This window comes from Acomys russatus, chromosome 26 (assembly GCF_903995435.1).
Source record: "Acomys russatus chromosome 26, mAcoRus1.1, whole genome shotgun sequence".
Classification (NCBI taxonomy): domain Eukaryota; kingdom Metazoa; phylum Chordata; class Mammalia; order Rodentia; family Muridae; genus Acomys; species Acomys russatus.
In genome coordinates this window covers 53,048,708-53,071,424 of record NC_067162.1, presented here as the reverse complement: position 1 = coordinate 53,071,424, position 22,717 = coordinate 53,048,708, and the positions used below count along the sequence as shown (strand labels likewise).

General features: G+C 42.9%; 1 protein-coding gene across 1 annotated transcript in view; it reads right to left on the bottom strand.

Annotated features, from left to right (window-relative positions):
* Itgb1 (integrin subunit beta 1) overlaps nucleotides 1–17,365 on the bottom strand; it is a 42,214-nt gene extending 24,849 nt beyond the window's left edge. The window contains exons 1-2 of the mRNA XM_051169265.1: nucleotides 17,127–17,365; nucleotides 497–563 (exon numbers count right to left, since the gene is read on the bottom strand). Of these exons, the coding sequence (XP_051025222.1) occupies nucleotides 497–563 (67 nt within the window). The 5' untranslated portion in view covers nucleotides 17,127–17,365. The remainder of the gene's footprint in view (nucleotides 1–496; nucleotides 564–17,126) is intronic.
* Nucleotides 17,366–22,717: the final 5,352 nt, after the last annotated feature.

Below are 22,717 nucleotides of genomic sequence, written 5' to 3'. Positions count from 1 at the left end.
TAGCCTAAAACCCATGATGCTCCTGACTATTGCTGCCTCCCAGGTGCTCGGATTACAAGGGGTGCACCACCACCAGCCTACTTTCACTTTTAGATGCCAATGGACACATCTTTGTAATCCACCAAGGTACATGTTTATTTTATTTGGTTCAGAACATATTACATGCCTCTGCTTTTGTTCTAGTTCCTCCAGCACTCTCACATTCTCGGGTGTTTCTGTGTGGTCTGTGACATACTATCCTCACACTAATGTTAGAGATGATTAACTGATGGTGAAGATCCTGCAGGCCGCTTAGAAACCTGTTTCTCATTCACAGTGCTGCAGAATTTCAAAAGTAGTAGTTTGGGCTAAGGGAGGGTTTTTGTTTTTTGTTTTTTGTTTGTTTGTTTTTTTGTTTTTTTGCCCTCTGACCCAAATCTAATTGACCAAAGACTACTGATACAAGATGTTGAAATTTAAAAAAAAAAAAAAAAAAAAAAACCAATTCTTTTTTTACCTGTTTGACCAAATACAGAGCAAATCAAGCTAATCAGTCCAATCCAGAAAATCAGTTGCAAATTCATCTATAAAAAAAAATTAGGTGTCATTATTGGAGAGAACATCAGATACATTGTGTCCCACTCCCTTCCTTCCCCTCTCAATCTGTTTCCCTCCAAACGTCTCTGTGCTGTTATCTGCCTTTCTTCCCCAGATGGCTACCATACCTTTGACCCACACTACTCCAACACTCATACCACACTTGCAGAGTATGTTCCTGTCTTCTCTAAATGAAATGTCTTAGCATTCAATTAAATGTCACAAAACTACATATGTCCTAAAGAAACCAAGCTAGTATTCCTAACAGAAGAAAACTACGGCAGCTTGTCCTGTAGAATGTCCATCCCCACAGCTTTCTGGGGCCTTCAGCCCAACAGGCACATCCAAAGGCCCAGGTACCTCAAAACTGAGGGAACTTTCCAGAACTAAATCAGTCATCTTCATGCTGACAACTCCTCTGGCTAAATCACAACATCACATGCAAGACTCTGATCCAATCATTCAGTTTGTTTTCCTGTTATTTTTTTTTTTCTTTTGTAGGAAAATTAACTATACATGGAATTGGTAAATTAATCAGCTTTGATTCCCTCAACCTTCCACAACAAAAGGTCTTACTAGACCTAGAGGCTGTAGTGTCCTGGGGAGTGAGGAGTGAGGAAATCAGGTAATATTCTGTATGTTAAACAGGCAACTTCTAATCACTACCTCTACTTCTATCAACCAAGGTTTTCATTCCTAATTAAATGTGTTCAAAGATGGCTGAGATAACAGACTGGTCAGCTAATACCTTAACTGCCTTCTGTTCATGGACACCTCCAGTCTAGTATAAATGCATATACTCACCCTCGGTATGACTGGGGAACAAGGGATGCTGCTGTGGGCATAATCCCAGAACTTAAGAGACAGAGGCAGGAGAGCTACCGTGAGTTCAAGGCCAATCTGGTCTAAATCACAAAATTGTTGTCTTGAGTGGGATTGTGGAGGCAGGAGCATCAGAAGTACAAAGTCATCATCCTTCCCCACACAGCAAGTTCAAGACTTTGTCTTCTTTTTTTCTAAGTCCTTTAAATTCCACATTAACAATGAATATTTCCTTTCCAGCTCTTCATCAACCTTTACAAAGCACAGAAATCTTTGTTCTGGTCACAGGCCCCTTTCACATAAAGAGTAAAGGCAGGCATACTACTGTGCCATGAAACACAAGTCTTAATCCTGGGACGAACATTTGCCTCCTCTGTTCATGCAGAATTTCCAGAGACAAGAGAGAGGTATCTATCCAAGAGAGGGTCTAGGAACCATCTGCCAGCTATCAGGCTTACTCCAGGAAATGAGTCCCTCCCAGGGCTGCCAGGCATCCAAGCAGTGAATAAAACTTGAGGGTTACAAAAGCATGTTCTAAGGTCTGTCTAAGGCCAATGTAGTAAGTCAACACTGCCACTGGTGACTAAGGACCGAGAACATGCCACTCCTGCAGGAGCGTATGATCACAGAATAAAGATCAACACATTCCTTCAGGCTACTTTGATACTTGCTAATCATCCTTGAGAAATCTTTCAAAATACCATACATGTCAGAGAAACACTGTGATAGAATGAAAAAGTGGTATTTCCCAATGTGCTGAGATGCATCACTTTAAACATTAGTGTAAGTACCCCAGACCTCTGCTTCTACATACCCTGATAGGCCAAAGAACCTACTAAGGCCCTCGTGCCTCTGGAAGTATGCCAAGCCCAGAAGCAGACAAAACAAAGTTCCAGTGTTCAAGAACAGCTAAGAGAACAAAGACAGCTCTGCAAACAGCTTGGAGACAGTCATCAACTCTCCTGTAAGCGTCTGTAGTCTGGCAAGAAACAGAGGAGCTGTTGTTGCTTGGTGGCGTTTGTAAATGTTGGGTTTTAGGGACAGAAATAAGTAAGAATTCAGTAGGGATCTAAGGACAATGACAGTAACTAGAGAGAGCAAGAGCTGGAAGGGTAAGACTGAGAGCACTCTTGAGAGTGGCCTTAAGGAAGGCAGCACAACTGACGCAAAGTACCTGCAAGAAGTGGGGCTTGAGAAAATTGCATCACAGCTCATTGAGTCACATAGATGTCCCTCCCACGCCTAAAGCTGCACCTTGGAGCAGCAAGGCCTGTTCAGCAGGCAGCCCTTGCACTAAAAAAGGAGCTCAGAGGCTCCCTATCACTGGCATCTAAAGATAACTCATCACCAGAGGGGGACAACAGGGAAAATGTCATGAGACATCATAACCAAAGGTTGTTAGCTGGTCTGCATTTCATCTCATCAAACTACTGCAGCTGATGGATATAGATTCTGCTTACCATGCATGGACTTTACAGCCTTTATCTGTTCACTTATAAACTTCTTGAGTATACATAACCCCTTCCCCAGGTTGCTTTTGGTCAGTGTTTAAACACAGCAACAGAAAGGAAAATAGGACAATACTTTTCAGCTTTCTTTCCTAGTACCTCTACTCCTTGGACTCTATTGGCTTAGTCTCTTAATCTTTTAAGGTCCTTCTTCAGGCTGTCATGTCAGGTTGTGTCATCTCTAGAAATACAAATACCACTGCCTCAGGTGGATCACTGTGAGTTCGAGGCCAGCCTGGTCTACAAAGGGAGTTCAGGACAGCCAAGGCTACGCAGAGAAACTCTGTCTTGGGGGAAAAAAACAAAAAACAAAAACAAACAAACAAAAAATGCCTTTTTTTCCCCCTGGCTAGACTGTTTCTTTTGGGGAGTGGGAAGGGGTGAGGGGAGGGGAGAGGTTGTCACAGAAGCCTTCTATGTCTCTCACTCTCAACTGTAAGTCTGTAGACACCGATACTACTGCAAAAGAAGCTTCTCTGCCCTTTATAGTCAATGGAGGCACAAACCATGGCTAGACATCCACATGGCCGCCAGCGTCAGCACAGACCATGAAAATCAACATGGCTCAGGTGGCAGCACGGGCCATAAACATCAACATGGATCTCAAGAGTAGTGCTGCCCACGGACATCACCAAAGATATCTTAAGGTTTACAGATAATGTTTTTTTAAAGATGTTTGAGTATTTTGCCTGCATGTACACCACCTGCATGAAGTACCCACAGAGGCCAGAAGAAATCGACAAACCTGCTGAAACTTGAGTCCCAGATGGGACCCAGATCCTCAGCAAGAGCTACAATTGCTCTTAGCCACTGAAGCCTCTCTCCAGCCCCATATAAATAATTTTAATGTGTTACATCATACTAATATATATGGCACAGTTATTCATCTGTTTTTGTTTTGGTTGGTTGGCTGGTTTTCAATACAGAGTTTCTCTGTGTAGCCTTAACTGTCCTGGACTTGCTCTGTAGAACAGGCTGGCTTCAAACTCACAGAGATCCGCCTGCCTCTGCACTGGGATAACAGGAATGCACCACCACACCTGCTTTTATTTTGTTTTTCAAGACAAGGTTTCTCTGTACAGTAGCCCTGGCTGCCCTGGACTTGATTTGAGCCTGGCCTCAAATTCAGAGACCCACCTGCCTCTGCCTGTCAAGTGTGGGATTAAACGTGTGCGCCACACCTGGCTATTCATCTATTTTTAATTTTAAAGAAATATATAAATTTAGATAAAACATTTATTAAATGATGAACATATTTACTACAACAATAAACAGGCGTCTCAAAGGAAATAAAGACAAAAAATACCACATTTTATCCTGCTTTAGAGGGCTCACAAACTCTAATGAGAATATTTGGTTTCAACAAAACAATTTCAAAGTGCCTGTTATGACTCAAATCTGTAACAAAAAATTAAATTGGTTAGGAAAACAGAGTATGAATATGGTTTGGTTTGGCTTAGTTTGGCTTTTCAAGACAGAGTTTTTCTCTATGTAACTCTGACTGTCCTGGAACTCACTTTGTAGATTAAGCTGACTTCAAACTCAGAGATCCACCTGTCTCTGCCTCCCAAATTCTGGGATTAAAGACATGTGCTACCACTGCCTGACCCATGAATGTCTTATCTGTATTTATAACTATTCATTATTTAAGATATCATATGTTTTCTACATTTTAGATGAAGCCTCCTTGTGGGTTTTCATTTTAAATTATCGTATTAAAATGTTTTTTCTAAGTTAGGCAGGGTAGCACAAGCCTTTATCTGAACACTTTGGAGGCAAGAGCAGGCAAGTCTGTGTTTTAGGACAGCCTGATGTAGGAGTTCTAGGACCCCATCTACAAACAAACAAACAAACAAACAAACAAATAAACAAACAAACAAATAAACAAACAAACAAATAAACAAATAAATAAACAAATAAACAAACAAACAAACAAATAAACAAATAAAGCAAGCAAGCAAGCTATAAAGGCTATATATAATGAGATACAGTTTTTGGAAAACTGCTTTGGGGTATGAAAGGACTTTACATAATTAGATAAAGATTGTTCCAAAGTAGAAATAGAAGAGAATTGTTTTAAAAGATTAAACTGTGTTGTAGAAACGGCCAAAATGAAACTTATAGAAAGTGCTTAAGTTTTTTTTTTGTTTTTGTGTGTATATATGTGTGTGTGTGTTTGTCTTATCAAAATTTCAATGTCAAAATTCAATAACAGATAAAATGAGGGCTGGGCTCTGTTTAAAACAATAAAGTTTTCTAAAGTATTGATCTATTATGATAGGCTCTTAGAAATCTTTTCTTAAAAGATGGCTTAGAAAAACAAATACTTCTAATTGTGGTAACTAAAATTTGGAATGAGTCTTCAAAGAATAAAGAAAATCAGATATTTATTTCATCAATTACACAATTTCAATCTGACTAGACAAGACCACCCAGACCACAAATGAAATCAGCTTTTCGATTCACATTTCTTACTTTAAATATGCAACAACTTCATCCGAGAGCACATTCATAGCTTCATTCAGAAATGCTGGCTGCTGCTCAAGTGTCCCATGTAATTAAACATTTCTCCAACTTTTTATGTTTCGGTCTGTTTGGTTTTGGGGTTTTGGGAGGGGGCTGGGTTTTGTTGTTGTTTTGGTTTGGGGGCAGATTTTTTGTTTGTTTGTTTTATTATTTTTCAAGACAGGGCTTCTCTGTGTAGCTGTGGCTGTCCTGGAACTCACTCTGTAGACCAGGCTGGCCTGGGAATCACAGAGATCCACCTGCCTTTCCCTCCCTGAGTGCTGGGATTAAAGGTGTGCAGCACCATGACCAGCCAGATTATTTCTGTAGTATGGGCATAGTCACACTCCTTCCAATGAATCAAGTGAGGAAACAGTGCATTCCTAAGTGCTAGGTTCATAAATAAAAAGCCTCAGAAAACAACAAAAACCCCTCAGGCCAAAGCCCAAGGCCCAAACGCTCAACAACATTAGATGTTCAATATGAAAGGCTAAAGATTCTCACTCTAAGATCTCCTTTGTAATATCATAACATTTTTAAACCTTTTGTCATACTGGTAGAAAATATGCTACTTCTATTAAAGTGTGTCATACATCTCTCCTAAATGCTGCACCACCATTCCCTGCATCTGCTTTTTAAAGAGGGATGTGTGTCTTTAACCCCAACATGAAGGCAGAGGAAAGTGAATCTCTGAGTTTTAGATCAACCTGGTCTACATAGGGAGTTCCAGACCAGCCTGAGCTACACAGTGAAATACTGCCTCTCCAAAATAACAGTCTAATACCAGATTTTAATACATAAAAATCAGTATTCAAGAAAAACAACATAGGAAAGTAAAAGACTCTAGGAATTAACAAATGGTTTCGTCTACTTGTCACCCACGGACAGTAATAAAATCAAAGAGCTTGAGTAAAAGAAGCCAACCTTTTGAGCTCTGCATCACCTGAGGGAGATGAAGTCAGACCATGGCAAGGGCACTGTCCTCTTACAGGAAGAACAACTGATACTCAGCTTTTTCTGTCTGGCAGGATGAGGTGTAATGGTAACTAGAGGGTCAGTCATTGGCCCAAATATTAATAACAAGACCAAATTAAGGATTAACAAACTTAGCAAATAGCCAGGTATAATGGCACCACAATCTTTAATTCCAGGTAGAGGCAATCTCTCTAAGTTCAAGACCAGCCTGATTTACATAGCAAGCTCCAGGATAGCCAGGACTACAAAAAGAAACCCTGTCTCAAACAAACAAACAAAAAATTATCACAAAGCACAGGGAAGAAGAAAACAAGGAAGGTGTCTTAGTGTTTCTATTGCTGTGATAAAAATACCATAACCAAAAGCAAGTTGGGGAGTAAAGAGTTTATTTGGTTTACACTTCCAGATCATAGTCCATCACTGGAGGAAATCTGGACAGGAATTCAAGCAGGGCTGGAACCTGGAGGCAGGAGCTGATGCAGAGGCCATGGAGCGTGGGTTCTTACTGGCTTGTTTCCCATGGCTTGCTTAGCTTGCTTTCTTATAGGACCCAGGACCACCAGCCCAGGGATGGCACCACCTGCACATCTCTGATATTGGCCTGTCTATTTCTCTTCCTAATCTATTCATCCATTCATTCATTTTGGAGAGACAGCATTTCACTGTGCAGCTCTGGCTGGTCTGGAACTCCCTTTGTAGACCAGGTTGACCTCAAACTCAGAGACACACATGTCCCATTAATCACTAGTTGAAAAAACGCCTCACAACTGGATCTTATGGTGGCATTTTCTCAACTGAGGCTCCTTTCTCTCTAATGACTCTTAACTTGCATCAAGATGACACACAAAACCAGCCAGTACAGACAGAAAAAAAAGAGGCTAAGCAATCTAAAATAGGAATGTGGTAGCACCTCACTGCAGACTACAGGCCTAACAAGTATACAGCAGTCTCACTAGACAGCCTCCTAAATGCCAGCCACATCTCAACCCTGACTGCAGACAAAGACATTTGAAGAACTCAATGATAACCCTTTCTAACCAAGAAAACATCTGTCTGAGCCTAATTCTGCTGGAAGCTCAGTACAGTGGTTCATGCCTGTAATCCCAGCACTCTGAGGCTCAAGTACAAAGATTTTTATAAGTTTGTAGCTAGCTTGTTCTTTTTTTTTTTCAAGATTTATTTATTTTATGTATGTGAATGCTCTGATTTCATGCACACCAAAAGAGGGAATCAGATTCCATTCCAGATGAGCTACCATGTGATTGCTGGGAACTGAACTCAGGACCTCTGAGAGAACAGCCAGTGCTCTTAACTACTGAGCCATCTCTCTAGCCCACAGCTGGCTTGTTCTATACAATGAATTCCAGGTTGGCTAAGCTACATTAAAATAATAACAACAATAATAGTAATAGCAAAAAAATAATTTAAAGTGTTTGATCCAAAGCTCACAAAAAAATCTGAAATCTGAAAGCAGTTCATTCACAACACAATAGTTATCTTAAGAAAAAAAAAAATGCATGCTGGATGTGGTGGCACACGCCATTAATCCCAGCATTCAAGAGGCAGAAGCAGGCCGAGCTCCATGACCTGGCCAGCCTGGTCTACAGAGCAAGTTCTAGGATAGCCAGAGTTGTTACACAGAGAAACCATGTCTCAAACAAAACAAAACAAAACAAAGAAAGAAGAAAAAAATGCATCTTGGATGTGGTGGCACATGCCTTTAATTCCAGCACTCAGGAGGCAGAGGCCAGTCTGGTCTACAAAGAGAGTTCCAGGACAGCCAGGACTACACAGAGAAACCTTGTCTCGGAAAAAACAAAAAAACAAAAAACAAAAAAACAGCCATTCATGACTAGTGATTATTCCACCACCCCAAGGAAAATGAGAGTATGGATGTCCTCTTCAGAACTCAAGGAATATAAACTGGGCACAGTGGTGCACGCCTGTAATCTCAGCATTCTAGGAGGCAGAGGCCAGCAGACCTCTGTGAGTTCAAGGCCAGCCTGGTCTATAGGGTGAGTTCCAGGTCAGCCAAGGCTACAGAGAAACCCTGTTTTGAAAAAACAAAAAATCAAATCTGAGATGTCACACAAAATACAAACTACCAAAGAGGAACAGCCAATATGGCAGAATGTGTGGCGACTCAACAGACAACTGACATCTGCCTCCACCTCCCTCACCAGAAAGAAGGGCAGCCCCATGGAAAGCATCAAATTTGAATCAGACACTACAAAGTAAACTGAGTAACTGCCAAAAGATGAATCTGGAAAATAAAACAGTTTAAGAAAAGCTATTAAGCCAAATTATGAACACTCAGTCCACAGTGAGAGAAAAACTGCCTTCCTTCCCAGGGTCATCTGCCATTAAGACTTTATTAAATAGCAAGTAAGTTTCCACACTAACCTAGTAAGCTGTCCCACTACACTTTCTATATAAATTTTTGTCTTTCTTTTCTGTTTGTTTCTTGTTTTTCCCTATGATTGGAGAGTATGTGAATTACTAAATGCTTCAGTTGGCAAAATTTACTTTGTTCCCAAATGTAAGTGTGAAGCGATCATGGGAAAGTTAACTGCTGGGAGCTGGAGAAAAAGACCGGGCCAGCATCACCTAGATCCGAACAGCACGTGAGCTCCAGTCTCTTGGATAAGAGCATCCAGGGCTCCGTTCAGTGCGTGCGAGCACTTGCTGCTCTTGCAAAGGACTCAAGTCCAGTTCCCAGCATCCACACCTCCAGCTCACCACCATATGTAACTCAGGTCCAGGAAATCCCAACACCCTCTTCTAGCCTCTGCTGGCAACAACATATACACAAGCAGTAACACATGTACACATGCAGGTACAGCACATAAAAATAAACACATCTTTAAAAAAGAAAATTAACTACCTGTTCGTGGTACCAAAAGCACTCCCTCTATATAACTTCAATTAGGAGGGATTTTGAACTACATTTCTCCATTGCATAATCTACTATACTGGTTTAAAAACATTATTACAAATTTTTTTTTTCTTGATAAAGTTCATTTTGACCTTTTATCCTGTATTTCTTCTCTCACCCTGCAGGAAATGGAACAAGCACAACACAGGCAAACTTTATACAACAAATGTTTAGAAACCAAACAACAGAGAAGCTACTTCATTTCTCAATTTGCTCAAGACTAGGCCAGGAGTGACATCTATTTCAGTCTTTTGAGAAGAATAAAATATTACCCTAATGGAAAAGTTTTAGCAACAAGTATTTCTGTGCTGATTTCCTTAATGATCACATGGGGGGGGACTGAATGACTACTTAATATGTGTTTCTTAACTTCTTCTGTTGCTCTGTGCTAGAGATTGAACCCAGGGCCTCCCAAGTATGAACACAGACTCTACCCCAAGAGACACTTCCAGCCTCTGTAACCCTTTTAAAGTCATGCTTCTATACTTTTTAAATAAGGATAACTCACTCCTACTATATTTTTATTACATTTCCCAAATGTAACATTAGACTACTAAATGTACAATTTCAAACTTCAATACCCCAATAATCAAATAGTACAGTGCCCCACAACTGACCTCTAAGACAGGCCAAAATCATATGAAATTAGTCATGCATAATCTAGAAAATACTAGCTGTATTAGAAAGAGCTAATAACATCCAATTTCAGAGTATGAAAGTCGTCAATAAACATACAGACCGTGGAATATGCTCTGTGCTTCAAATGGCACATACTAGAACGTGTGTGTAAGTATTCTTACTCCTCCACTTCAACTACGTTTCTTAAGCAAAATGCAATGCAAATTTTCTTCTATCCTTGCAACTTCTATTTGTTTTTTATTTTGTTTTATTTGAGGCCATCAATCTTCAACAGTCACAACAGAGTTTATTCTTTTCTTTAAAGAATATAATCTTGATGTTCCCTAGCACAAAAAATGGCAAGCTTCCAGGACATTCAATAATGTGTTGTTACTTTTCTTATTTTTAAACTAACTGTATTCATGCAGGAGTCGTATCTTGCTAGACTAGAGAAAGAACTCAGGCCTTCATCATACATTTCCACTGATAAGTACTCACAGTCATGTCCAAGTAATACCTGCCAAATCAGGCTGGACTCCACCTCTCAACTACACTGTCTTTTGGTCTCTTAAATACAGCATCATGTCATCCACACCTTAGCTCAGCCTGTTCCTCACTCAGACCTCATCTTCTCCACCAAGCCTTCCAAAACCACTTAAGCCACAGCTGACCTCAAAAACTGAGAGTATCATCTGGCATGGTATAAACTGTATAAACTATTCTTTGGTGTTAGGTTTTCCTGAGGGAAACACAACTGTCCCAATTAGGGAATTCACTCATAACCAAAGGCATGCCAACCCCTCGATTTACACTCACTGAGTACAGTGTTCTTTCAGTGACTGCCACTCAGTACTAAATGAGTACTGAGCTAAAATGTAACTAAAGACATCCTGAGAAAGAGCAGCCAGTAACAGGTCTGACTAATCGGCCATTATTATTATGACACAGGAAAATGGTTGCTCGGGGATGGAGAGATGGTTTAATAGTCAAAAGCACTTTCTGCTCTTCCAGACAACCCAAGTTCACTTCCCCAAGGCTCACATCAGGTGGCCCACAATGATCTGTAACTCCAGATGGAGGAAATCTAAAGTCTCTGGCCTGTGAAGGAACTTCAACTCATGTGTACAAACTCATATGAAGTCACATACATCTATACATATTAAAATAATTTTTAGGGCACTGGTGGTGCATTCTTTTAATCTCAGCACTCTGGAGGCAAGAGGCAGGTGAATCTACAAAGCCTGGTCTACAAATTGAATCCAGGACAGCCAGAACTACACAGAGAAACCCTGTCTTAAAAAAAGGGGGGGGGGGTCAACTACAGAAATGGCTCAGGGGTTAAGAGCACTCATGTCTGCTCTTCCAGAGGTCCTGAGTTCAATTTCCAGCAACCACATGATGGCTCACAACCATCTGTAAAGGGTCTATGCCCTCTTCTGGCATGCACACGTGCATGCAGATAGAACACTCATATACATAAAATAAATATATAAATATTTTTAAAAATTTTTATTTAAAATGGTTTCTCATAAAAGAACAAAAACTGTACTCTGTAGTACTTAGCTCAAACAGCTACTACCTCTTATCTCAAAGTGAGAACAACAGTACAGATGTGAAACCAAAACCCACTGGTGCAACATTGTCATATAGAAATCCAAGTCAGAGCCTATGCTGAAAGCCAGGTTGCCCAGTAGGAAGCCTCTCCTAAACCAGACTGGGGCTCTGATTACTGCTCTGGGTGAATGGGTATAGAAACAAACTAGTCTTTAATTTAAACATGCTAACTGCTGAAAAGCCCCACAGATTCTTACACACTATCTACAATGCCTGACAAAGGAACCAAAGTTCAGAGAAGAAATTGGGGAAATGAACTGTTTTCCCTGTTGCTCTCAAGGGCCTTTTCAACTCTACGCTCTGGTGCTTTTATTTGCAGCCTACACTGTCAGCCAGCATTGATAGATGGATAATTCCCAAACCCCACATGAATGAGCAATTAATTCTCAAACATGATGAATAACTCCCAAACTCTAGGCTACATATCTCCACCTATGCCCAATAGCCACCTTAAAAAGGCTCAGCAGTGTAGATCCTACCCTCCAGTGTAGTAGCACTGCCTCCCTGGGTACACTGCACTACCAGCCCTTCTGTTTCCCTCAACATGAACTCTATCTCACCAGTTCTTCTCCCTAAATGGCATGATTCTTATCCCCCCACTGCCTACCACTTAGGATCTCTAAGCTTATCGAGTTTCACCTTTGTGTCTCTCTCTCTCTCACACACACACACACACACACACACAATTGGAGTAACCATGTGCCCATTATTTATAAACTAAAACACACCTGTTTCTATAGAAAGAGTGTACATTATGATAAACACTTGCCCCGGCCTGTGGGGGTTCAACTAAAGCTCGAGAGGAGATTTATCTGAATGATAAAATGCAAGACACAAAGAAGAACAGCAAGTCTTAAATGCTGATCAAGGCTCAAACTTTATTAGTCAGGCAGCAGCTTTTATAAGTCAGAAGGCAGGGTAGCATATTGCTATAGCAACCCAGCTGCAGGCTTTTCTCAAAACACAGGGAATTCCAGGCAGGGTTGTAATGTCCTGCCACACAGGGTATCTGGCTCTGTCTTCATCTAGCTTTAGTTTAACTGCTGACTCACAAGAGGGTCGCTCCACCTCTGTCTGTCTTTAGTCTAACTGCTGACCCACAACGGGGTCAGCTAGTTTCTGGTGAAAGGCAAGCTCTGGGAAAAACAGAGACTTAAAGGTGCAGGCTCTGACAAGATGGCTGAACATTGGCCATATGGCCTATTGTCCCCAACAAACACTTAGAACTTTTAAAAGCCATAAACAGAGACTACTCTTATAAAATGTTCTTCCTTATAGTCCAATGAGTCATTTTACACATCCCTTGGGTTAAAAACCTTGGTATTTTGAAGTCTTGGGATAATGAGACTGCTCATGTAAGAAAAAAGTGTGTGTGTGTGTGTGTGTGTGTGTGTGCACATATATGTTCACATTTATAGAAAATGTTTATATTTGTAATATATAATATATATACCCATGTATGTACATACAGATATATATACATGTATGTCTGCTTACCTATGCATGTAAGTTTGAAGGAGCCTCTCTATTCATGTAGAAATTACATGATGAGCCGGGCATGGTGGCGCACGCTTTTAATCCCAGCACTCGGAAGGCAGAGGCAGGAGGACCTCTGTGAGTTTGAGGCCAGCCTGGCCTACAGAGTGAGGCCAGGACAGCCAGGACTACAAGAGAAACCCCGTCTCTAAAAACCAAAACCAAACAAACAAACAAACAACGTGCTAGACATGTAAGGTAATTATTTTTATCTTCTAAAGTCACACACCAAAAATAAAGTTTTCAAACTGTGAGAAATTTACAAAGTAGTTTAGTCCTTTCCCACGCAGCTCCTGGAAGTGAAGTGCACTGCTCTCATCCACGCCAGCCAGCAGCCAGTCAGGGGTCTGCGGACTGCCCTTCAGGATTGGTACACTTCCACTTCCTGAGACTGTGCATTGCTGCTACTTCAGATCTGCTCCAGAGGACGCGCTTCCTCCTGTCTCCCTTTCTCTTCACATCCCAGACTACTACCTATTTGACACACGATAAACACAAAATATAGAAAACACTAATATAATCAACTCTAGAACTCACTAATTTGCAGATAAATGGTAAAAGCTTATTTTAACATATTCACAGAATATATCTTGGATTCCATCCATAACGAATCTTCAAATCAGTTGGGCTTGTTACACATCAAGAATTTTACATTTAAATGCTGAGGAAGAAAAAAAAAGTCTTCTGAAACTTTTACCAGTTTCAACATGTTTATCTCATCCCTCTGGCAGCACAGTTAATACCAATACATTCAGAATACTAACAGAGTAGGTTATACGCCTCTCTCTTTACATATAAGGCAGGGAGGGTTCTGCTAGAAAAAAAGTCAAACAGTAAAGGAACTGTGCAGGCAGCAAGCAATATGAAAAAACTTACTACTTTTTCTAGTAAGAAACAGTGAGGAGAGGTGATCAGTGTTCTTGGAGTTAATGAACACAGAACTACATTTTCATTTTAGTGACATTGATTCAGGACTGATTCAAACTAGGCTAACCAGAAAAATTGAAAAAAAAATTGGTGTCAGATGTGGTGGCAAGGCAGAGGTAGGGGATCTCATGAGTTCAAGGCTAGCCTAGTCTACAAAGAGAGCCCAGGATAGCCAAGGCTACACAAAGAAACCCTATCTATAAGTAATAAATAAATAAATATTGGTGTTAAAAGTATTAAACTCAGTTATTTTTCAACTTTGTTGATTCTGTACTTTTCATGTACAGAATATTGAACATTTAAAACAACATGGGGGTGGGGTGGAGAGGTAGATACTCGGTGGTTAAGGGTACTATCTGCTCTTCCAAAGGTCCTGGGTTAGGCTGAGGGTTAGGGTGAGGGTTAGGGTGAGGGTTAGGGTGAGGGTTAGGGTGAGGGTTAGGGTGAGGGTGAGGGTGAGGGTGAGGGTGAGGGTGAGGGTGAGGGTGAGGGTTAGGGTTAGGGTTAGGGTAAGGGCACTATCTGCTCTTCCAAAGGTCCTGGGTTAGGCTGACCTCCTCTTCGGGCCTCCACAGGTGCTATAGGCATACAGTGCAAACTTACATACAAGCAAACACCCACCCACATAAACAAATTAAAATAAAACCTTAAAAAAAGGAAACAACGGGTTACAGTGAGATGGCTCAGCCATGAAAGTGCTTACCCAAGCCTGGCAACCTGAATTCAGTCCCTGGAATCCACATGATGGTGGAAGAAAAGAATAAACCTCACAAATTTATCCTCTGCCCTCCATACATGCATGTCACAGCATACACATGCGCACACCAACAACCATAAATTAAAATTAAAGAAATTATCTCAGCAGGGCATGGTAGAGTATGCCTTTAATCCCAGCACTCAGGAGACAGAGATGGATGAATCTTTGTGAGTTTGAGGCCAGCTTGCAATACACAGAGTTCCAGGACAGCCAGCACCACACAGAGAAACCACCAAAAAACAAAACAAAACACACACACAACAACAACAACCAAAAACCTTAAGGCAGAGCTTCACACTCTCAACAACACAGATTCTTCAAATGTAGGTTCATGAATTCAACAGATAAGCTAGAATTTGCATTCTACTCACCTAAGAAATAGCATTCTAGTATCTGCTACTCTCCCCAAGTGCCTGTATACAACATACCAGGGTTTTTGTACTCTGTTTGACATTCTATCATCTTTGGTCATTTACCATTGATGAATGAATCAAAATTTCTCATAAACATAAATATCACACTGAGATTCTTAAGTCAGTCCTTTCCTTCTGGCCTTGATGTCCACCAATGTTCAAAAGGATAACTTTTTTTTAAAGATTTATTTATTTATTATGTATTCAGTGTTCTGCCTGCATGACAGAAGAGGATATTAGATCACATTATAGATGGTTGTGAGCCACCATATGGTTGCTGGGAAATTGAACCCAGGACTTCTGGTAGAGCAGTGCTCTTAACCTCCGGGCCATCTTTCCAGCCCACAATAGGTTAACTTTCAACTAAAAGTTCTTAGTCATTTCTACACGTTATCTAGGATACAATCTATTGTAATGGTTGTGTGTGATTTAAGAAAGAAATCTAGCCAGGCATGGTGGTGCATGCCTTTAATCCCAGCACTCAGGAGGGTAGAGGCAGGTGGATAGCTGTGAGTTTGAGGCCAGCCTCGTCTACAACGTGAGTCCAGGATAACCAAGGCTACACAAAGAAACCCTATACTGAAAAACCAGAAAAAGAAAAAAGAAAGGAAAGAAGGATGGAAGGAAGGAAGGAAGATCTAATCAAAATCCATCTAACATTTCTTTCTATCCTATGCAACAACAACAACAACAAAAACAAAAAACAAAAACAAAAACGTAGTCATGCTTCCCTCTTCATACCCAAGTGGAACGGCAGTTCCAGGAAACCTTTCTCATGCTACGAAAACATTCTGAGAAGTTCGTAGATCTTTTTAATGTAGCAATGAGCAATGAAAACGAATCAATAAGGCTGGAGAGATGGCTCAGGGGTTAAGAGCACTGCCTGCTCTTCCATAAGTTCAATTCCCAGCAACCACATGGGGGCTCACAACCATCTATACTGGGATCTGATGCCCTCTTCTGGCATGCGGTGTACATGAAGACAGAACACTCATAATCATAAAATAAGTTTATAAATCTTAAAAAAACAAAAAGCAATCAATATATGGAATATTATTGTTTAAGCTTGTGGTTTTTACATTTTATTTAGTTTTTGTTTTGTTTTGTTGTTTTTTTCAGACAAGGAGGTCTCACGACATTATGAAGTCTAGACTGGCATTGGCACTGGAATTCTCTTGCCCTAAACAATGCCTTACATCGGTAAAGTTATTTATCTCCAGAGCGCTCTGAAGGAAAGCCCATGAACTCTCTAAATTACTTATACTCCTGTACCTCAGTTTCTTCATTTGAAAAAGGAGATACACAGACCCAATACCACCATGGGTCAGGGTCTGCAGTGAGGTCAGTACATGTAAACACATGCTAGGAGCTCGGTCTGACCCTTGTGCCACAAGTATTATTATAATTAGTGTAAGAGCACCTTTTCTCTTTTACGGATGAGGAAACGGAAATAGCATAATTTATTACTCATTTCGCCACTGGTTTCAAATTAAAAGTTCAAATTCACTGTGCCATGAGGGATCAGGGCAACCATAAGCCCAGCCAGTCCCTAGGAGGCATGACAAGAGCAGGCAACCACACTACCCAAGGCCAGGGGCGGGCACCGCCTCGCCGACCACAGGCGCCGCCGCGCGCGGCCTGGTCCCCGGGGCCCCACTCTGCGCTCCGGAAAGGCGCCCGCTGGGCACGGACGGACGGAACCGCTCGGGGGTCACAGGGCACCGCAATCCCGGTGTTACCCCCCCTCGTCCCGCCACGCCCCGGAGTGGCAGGCGGGGCGCGGGACAAGGCCGGGCGGGGCGCGGAGCAGCAGCGGGACGTGGCGGTGCTCCAGAGACCCTGAGACCCGACTCCTCCCGGCCCAGGCCGCAGAGACACACGCCTGGCCGGCCGCAGCCGCTCGGAGCCCACGCCCGCACTCCGTGTGCCCGCGGCCTTACCTTTTCCGCAGCGGCCGGCCGGCTACCGCGCCGCCGGGGCTCCGCCGCACTCTGCCTCTCTAAGGGTCTCGGGCCGGTGTCGCCGGGGCTCGGCCCTTCGGAGGGTCTCGGGCCGGTGTCGGCGGGGCTCGGCCCTTCGGAGGGTCTCGGGCCGGTGTCGGCGGGGCTCGGCTTCTCGGATGGTCTCGGGTGGTGTCGGCGGGTCTCAGCGGCTCTTCAGCGCGTGGGCGGAGTCTCGACCGGCCGACTCCCTCAGGAAGCCGCCCCGGCCCCGCCCCCGCCGCTAAGATCCCGCTCCCGGGCAGCCCGGCTTTCTGTCCCTCCGGAAACGCATTCCTCCGTGCCGCGTCAGCCGCGCCCCAAGGAGGGGGAGGAGGCAGGAAGAAGGAAGGTGGGGCAGGGCGCAGACAAAGGAGCGCGGCAGCTCGGCCCTTTCAGGCGAGGGCGCGGGCCGCCCGGCGGGAAGGCCCGGCCGAAGTCTCCGTTCCGTCCCCTCGGATCCCGGGCCTGACCTGTCTGTGCGCTGAGGGCCGAGAAAGATGGGGTGGTGGCATTCTGCAGGCAGCTCACGGAGCAGCCCGTCCCCCCCAAAGTTGCACCCTCCCCCTCCGCGCCGCCTGTGCCGCCCTGCCCACCTGGGAGCTGCTTTTGCCCAGTTTTCTATCTGGATGGCCAATATGAAAAAGAAAAATCGTCTGTTTACGGATTCATCTTCTTTTTTCTGGGAAAAGAACTGAAAAGAAGCCAGCCAGTCTCAGAATCTAAATAAGAAGCTTGAAACTTGGACTTACCACATCATACTGTGGCATGCAGATGCCATCAGCTTACCCGAGTGAGTGTGGGCTGCCAATAGGAGCAGGGCGCCCTGCCCTGCCGGAAAGACCGCTCTCATTATCAGGTTTGTGACTGAGAGCTGGACGTGGTGGCGCAGGCCAGTAATCCCAGCACTCAGGCAGAAGCAGGAGGATCTTTGTGAGTTCCAAGGCCAGCCTGGTTTGGAATCCAGGACAGCCACGGTTACACAGAAAATCCCTGTCTCAAAAAACCAAAAATGAAAAAATTTTAAAAGTGGGGGGCGGGGGGCGCTACTTCTTCAGCAGCAGCCCAGCCCAGGTAAAGCTCAGTAACCTTGTCTTTAAAGGTACTGATTTTTTACCACTTCGGAGTTAAACCATTTGCCTGATCTCTGCACAGTAAACTACTATATAAACATAATTTATCCGTGCTTGGCCTGAGTGATTTGGTGAGGCAGTAACAAGTCTACCACAAGATCCTAAGTGGGCTTCACAGGCAGCTCTGAAAATCAGTTCCTCGAGCACTTACAAGACACAAAAGTAAGTAGTGCTTGCCCAGCACTCCCAGGGGTCAGCCTAAGCGGAAGGAGTACAATTTACATGCAGAAAGTCATAATAATGCAGCAATTGCTCAGAAATGTCGCTATACTTGAATTCATACAGATGTCAAGAAGCGGACAGTTACTTAACGATATAAAATGCATAAGCATTGTTCTAGTTACTAGTCTCACTACTGGAACACAAAATTTGACAAAAGCAACTTAATGAAAGAATTCATCTTACCTCACAGTTCCAGGGTACATCCATCTCAGAAAGACAGTTGTGGTGGCAGAAGCTTGAGATTGTATTACACCCACAACTATTTACCCTGCGCCTCGAGGGTTGAAGTTCTACCTAGGCAGAGAATATAAACTGTCTCCTGCATTTTCAGGGTGTAAGCCTTTCTCCACTGTATCATTGCTGTGCTGTGTGGGCTGTTCTCCCTAGCAATAGCTGTTGCCGCTTTAGTAACAACCTTAGGGTAGAGATAGAATTCTTTCAGTGAAACAGTAATCCCAGTGCAAGACTCAGATCTCCGGAGGGAAATCTTCAGTCTATTCCCGGAGTCCCCCTGAGAGACAGAGTCCATTGTCGATGCAAACGCATAGGAATTTATTGAGCCGACAGGACGGGGTCTGCCAACTCTTTCGAGCTGGAGACCCCGAAGCGCAGAAGCATGGGCTTTTATACCCTTTACAGAAGCAGAACTTAGCAGAGAAACTTGATTGGTTAATAGACTAGCATTGGGACTTTCTTAGTTGGGGACGGGTAAGAACAATTTTGGAGTAGTGGAAATGTTTAAACACAAGCTGTAACACAAACTGGCTATTCTTGAGTCAAGCTGGACTATTTAAGGTTTCTCCTGTCCCTGCCACACACACACACACACACACACACACACACACACACACACACACACACAGAGTGATCTGATACCTCTGTCTATCCCTGGCTCAAGCTGGACCCTACACAAGCTGGCTGTCCTTGGGTCAAGCTAGGACCCTCCAGAAAGTTACATGCTTTGGCCTTAATTGGGGTCCTTAAGGGAAGACTGGGTAGGCTGACTTTTCCCAGACTTTGGCCTTAATGGGGGTCTTTAAGGAGGGTGTGGGGCAGGTTCCTTCACCAGCACTTGAGAGGCAGAGGCGGGCGAATCCCTGAGTTCGAGGCTAGCCTGGTCTACAAAGCAATTTCGAGACAGGGCTACACAGAGAGACTCAGTCTCGAGAAAGCCCCCCCCTCAAAAAAAATAACAAAAAGAAGAGTCTGTCTTGCCGAAGATCCATCATTGTTTGCAATTCTCTTGGTGCTAGGGCATTTTCTTTCCGAATTCCCACTGCTAGTCTAAGACCAAACCTCAGGCTATGAAAGTGAGCTAGGGATACATTTTCACCCTGCAAAGGTTTGAAATGATCCCTGAGCCATGTCTTGCTGCCCCTGAACACCTTTGCTATGTTTCTATCGAGCTCATGGACTACGATGGCAGACAAGTTATATTTGAGGCCGTCATAGATGAGATGCACCAGTATTTTCCAAACCACAGGTGTCCTTCTTTGTTAGACTCTAGACAGAAGCAATCATTAGCCACATCAGACAGAAGCAATCAATCATTAGCCACATCAGACAGAAGCAATCATTAGCCACATCAGACAGAAGCAATCATTAGCCTCATTGTTGTTGTTTTCCACCTATAGTCACTGTGCCCAGAATCCCTATCTTGGGCCCCAGCATCAGTCCCTAGCAATAGCCAGCATTGTGGACTAAGCCTCCATCTTGGGCCAGGGTACAGGGGAAATGCAAAAGTGATCTTGCTCATAACTTATGCACAGAATGTTTCTCCATGGCTCCATCTTTATTAAGAGAAGATAAGCCCAGGTGCAGTATTGCACACCTGTAACCTCAGCACTCGGGAGGCAGAGGCAGGCAGATCTCCATGAGTTCGAGGCCATCCTGGTCTACAAAGCAAGTCCAGGACAGCCAAGGCAACACAGAGAAACTCTGTCTTGAAAAAAACAAAAACAAAAAAGAGAAAAGATGAGTACTTTTTATTTTCTTGTAAGGAAGACAAAATTGTCACTTGGTCACCCCTTAGTATGAACATCCAAATTAGCAAAATGAAAATAGGTTACTCTGTCCTAAATATGGCACTTTTTTCTATAAAAAATTGTTTCCTGGCCTGGACTCACTTTATAGACCAGGTTGGTCTTTAACTCACAGAGATACAACTGCCTCTGCACCTGCCCCTGCCCCTGCCTCCGGAGTTGCTAGAATCAAAGGTATGTGCCACCACACCCAGCGTTAAAATTTTTTTATGTGTATGGATATATTGCCTGCATGGTGTTTGTGCACCACATGCAAGCCTAGTGCTTGGGTTTTCCAGAAGAAGTTGTCAGATCCTCTGAAACTGGAATTACAGTGAGTGAAAAGGTGAAGCCATCTCTCAGTTCCTACTTTTTCTGTCTCCAAATAAGCAAGTGACGTACAAAGAGTCATATAATGCAAAGAAACTGGAAGTTTCTTGATTTGGCAAGTTTTTGGCTTGAGCTTGAGAGCTTCCATTGAATGATGGTCCTCAACAGTCCACAAGAGAAGCTGTGGAAAGCCAGTCCATTGTGCAGCCACCTGCTGGGCACATGTCCTATGTGTCGGGGCATTTGATTAGCTTTTTAAACTTTCCATTTATTTATTTGGTGGTGGTTGTTTTGTTTTTCTGTTTTGTTTTGGTTTTGTTTGTTTGTTTGTTTTCTATCATGGAGATAGAGCCGAGGGCCTTGTGCATGGCAGACTGGGCTTTGCGCTGAACCACACTCCAGCTGACTAGGTTGTCTTAAGGCGTCAGGCAGCCCTTCATTTCTCTGCATACTTAAGAGTGTCCTGGGAAGTGGCAGAAAGCTGGCCCAGTCAGTGCAGTTTCAGCTAGGCAGCGAGTCTTTCCCTTTCCAGGTAAGTTAGTAGTGCCTGGCTCACGGCTTTGTATATGGGTGTCTGAGTAAGACTGTCAGCTCTGGCCCTGCTTCCTGTACTCCATATATAGCACCCTGTTTTTTTCTTGGCTCAGGCCACAGAGGTTTGTTTCCACTGGGTGTAAGCATTCCTTGCCAGAACTCAGATGCTGAACATTTTTAAAGGCCTACAGGGAGCAGTGTCTGGGGGCAGCTCTCTGCAAAGACTGAGTTTGTCCAGCTGTGGAAGGGAATGTGCCTTCTTAAATAAGAATGAATATGTGGAACACAGCAGTTGAGCAGCACTGAAGTTATTTTTGGGAACAAGGGTCATTCATTACAGGAAGGGAGGACTGTAGAGAGGGCTAGCAACCGTGAGACAACATTGTCTTTTTCTTCACTTACCTACTCCAGTAGCTGAGGAAAATGTAGCAGTGACAATCTTGAATTAGAAACAGCTGCCTTTTAGGCTAGATTCAGTGAGAAGCAGGAAGGATTGCGTTTTCCTAAAGAAAAAGAAATATATATATATATATTTATTTCATTGCTCCCAAATTAATCCTCACGTCTTACATCAGTATGAATTCTTGCTCCACTAAGTCCTTGCTTCAGGCATATAAATGAGATACCATTAAGGCCTCAAGATTTGTAAGCAGAATTTCATTTGTACTATATATCTGATTATTCTGATTTCAGTTTTATCTTAGCGGCAAAATATTAAGAATCATTTACTTTAAACACATAGAACTAGTCCTTTTTATAAACAAACTGCTTAAATAAACATCTTTGTTGCTGCCCTGAGATTTTGAGCTATGTATATCCACTAATTTTGCCTGAAACAAATTTAAAAATATTAGCTAAGTCTTCCAAATACTTCTTTAGAATAAGATTTTCATTGTATATTATTTATGTGTAAAAATAGAATTGAGCACAAGCTCAAACTACATAGCCGAGGAGCTGTTTATGCTTGCTTTCCAAGTTAAAAAACGAACTGGGTGGTGGTGGTGCACACCTTTAATCCCAGCACTCCTGAGGCAAAGGCAGGCAAATCTCCATGAATTCCAGGCCAGCCTGATCTACAGAGTAAGTTTCAGGACAGCTATGGGTACACAGAGAAACCTTAGAGCTTTTTATTTCAGATTTTCAATTTAAGGACTGGGTATGGTCCATGGTGGAGCACAAAGGTCCAGGGTTCAATCTCCAACACACACACACACACACACACACACACACACACACACACACACACACAGTCATCATTTTAGACAGTAGAACTGAAATGTCTTCAAGTTATATCTAAAACTTATCCAGAATG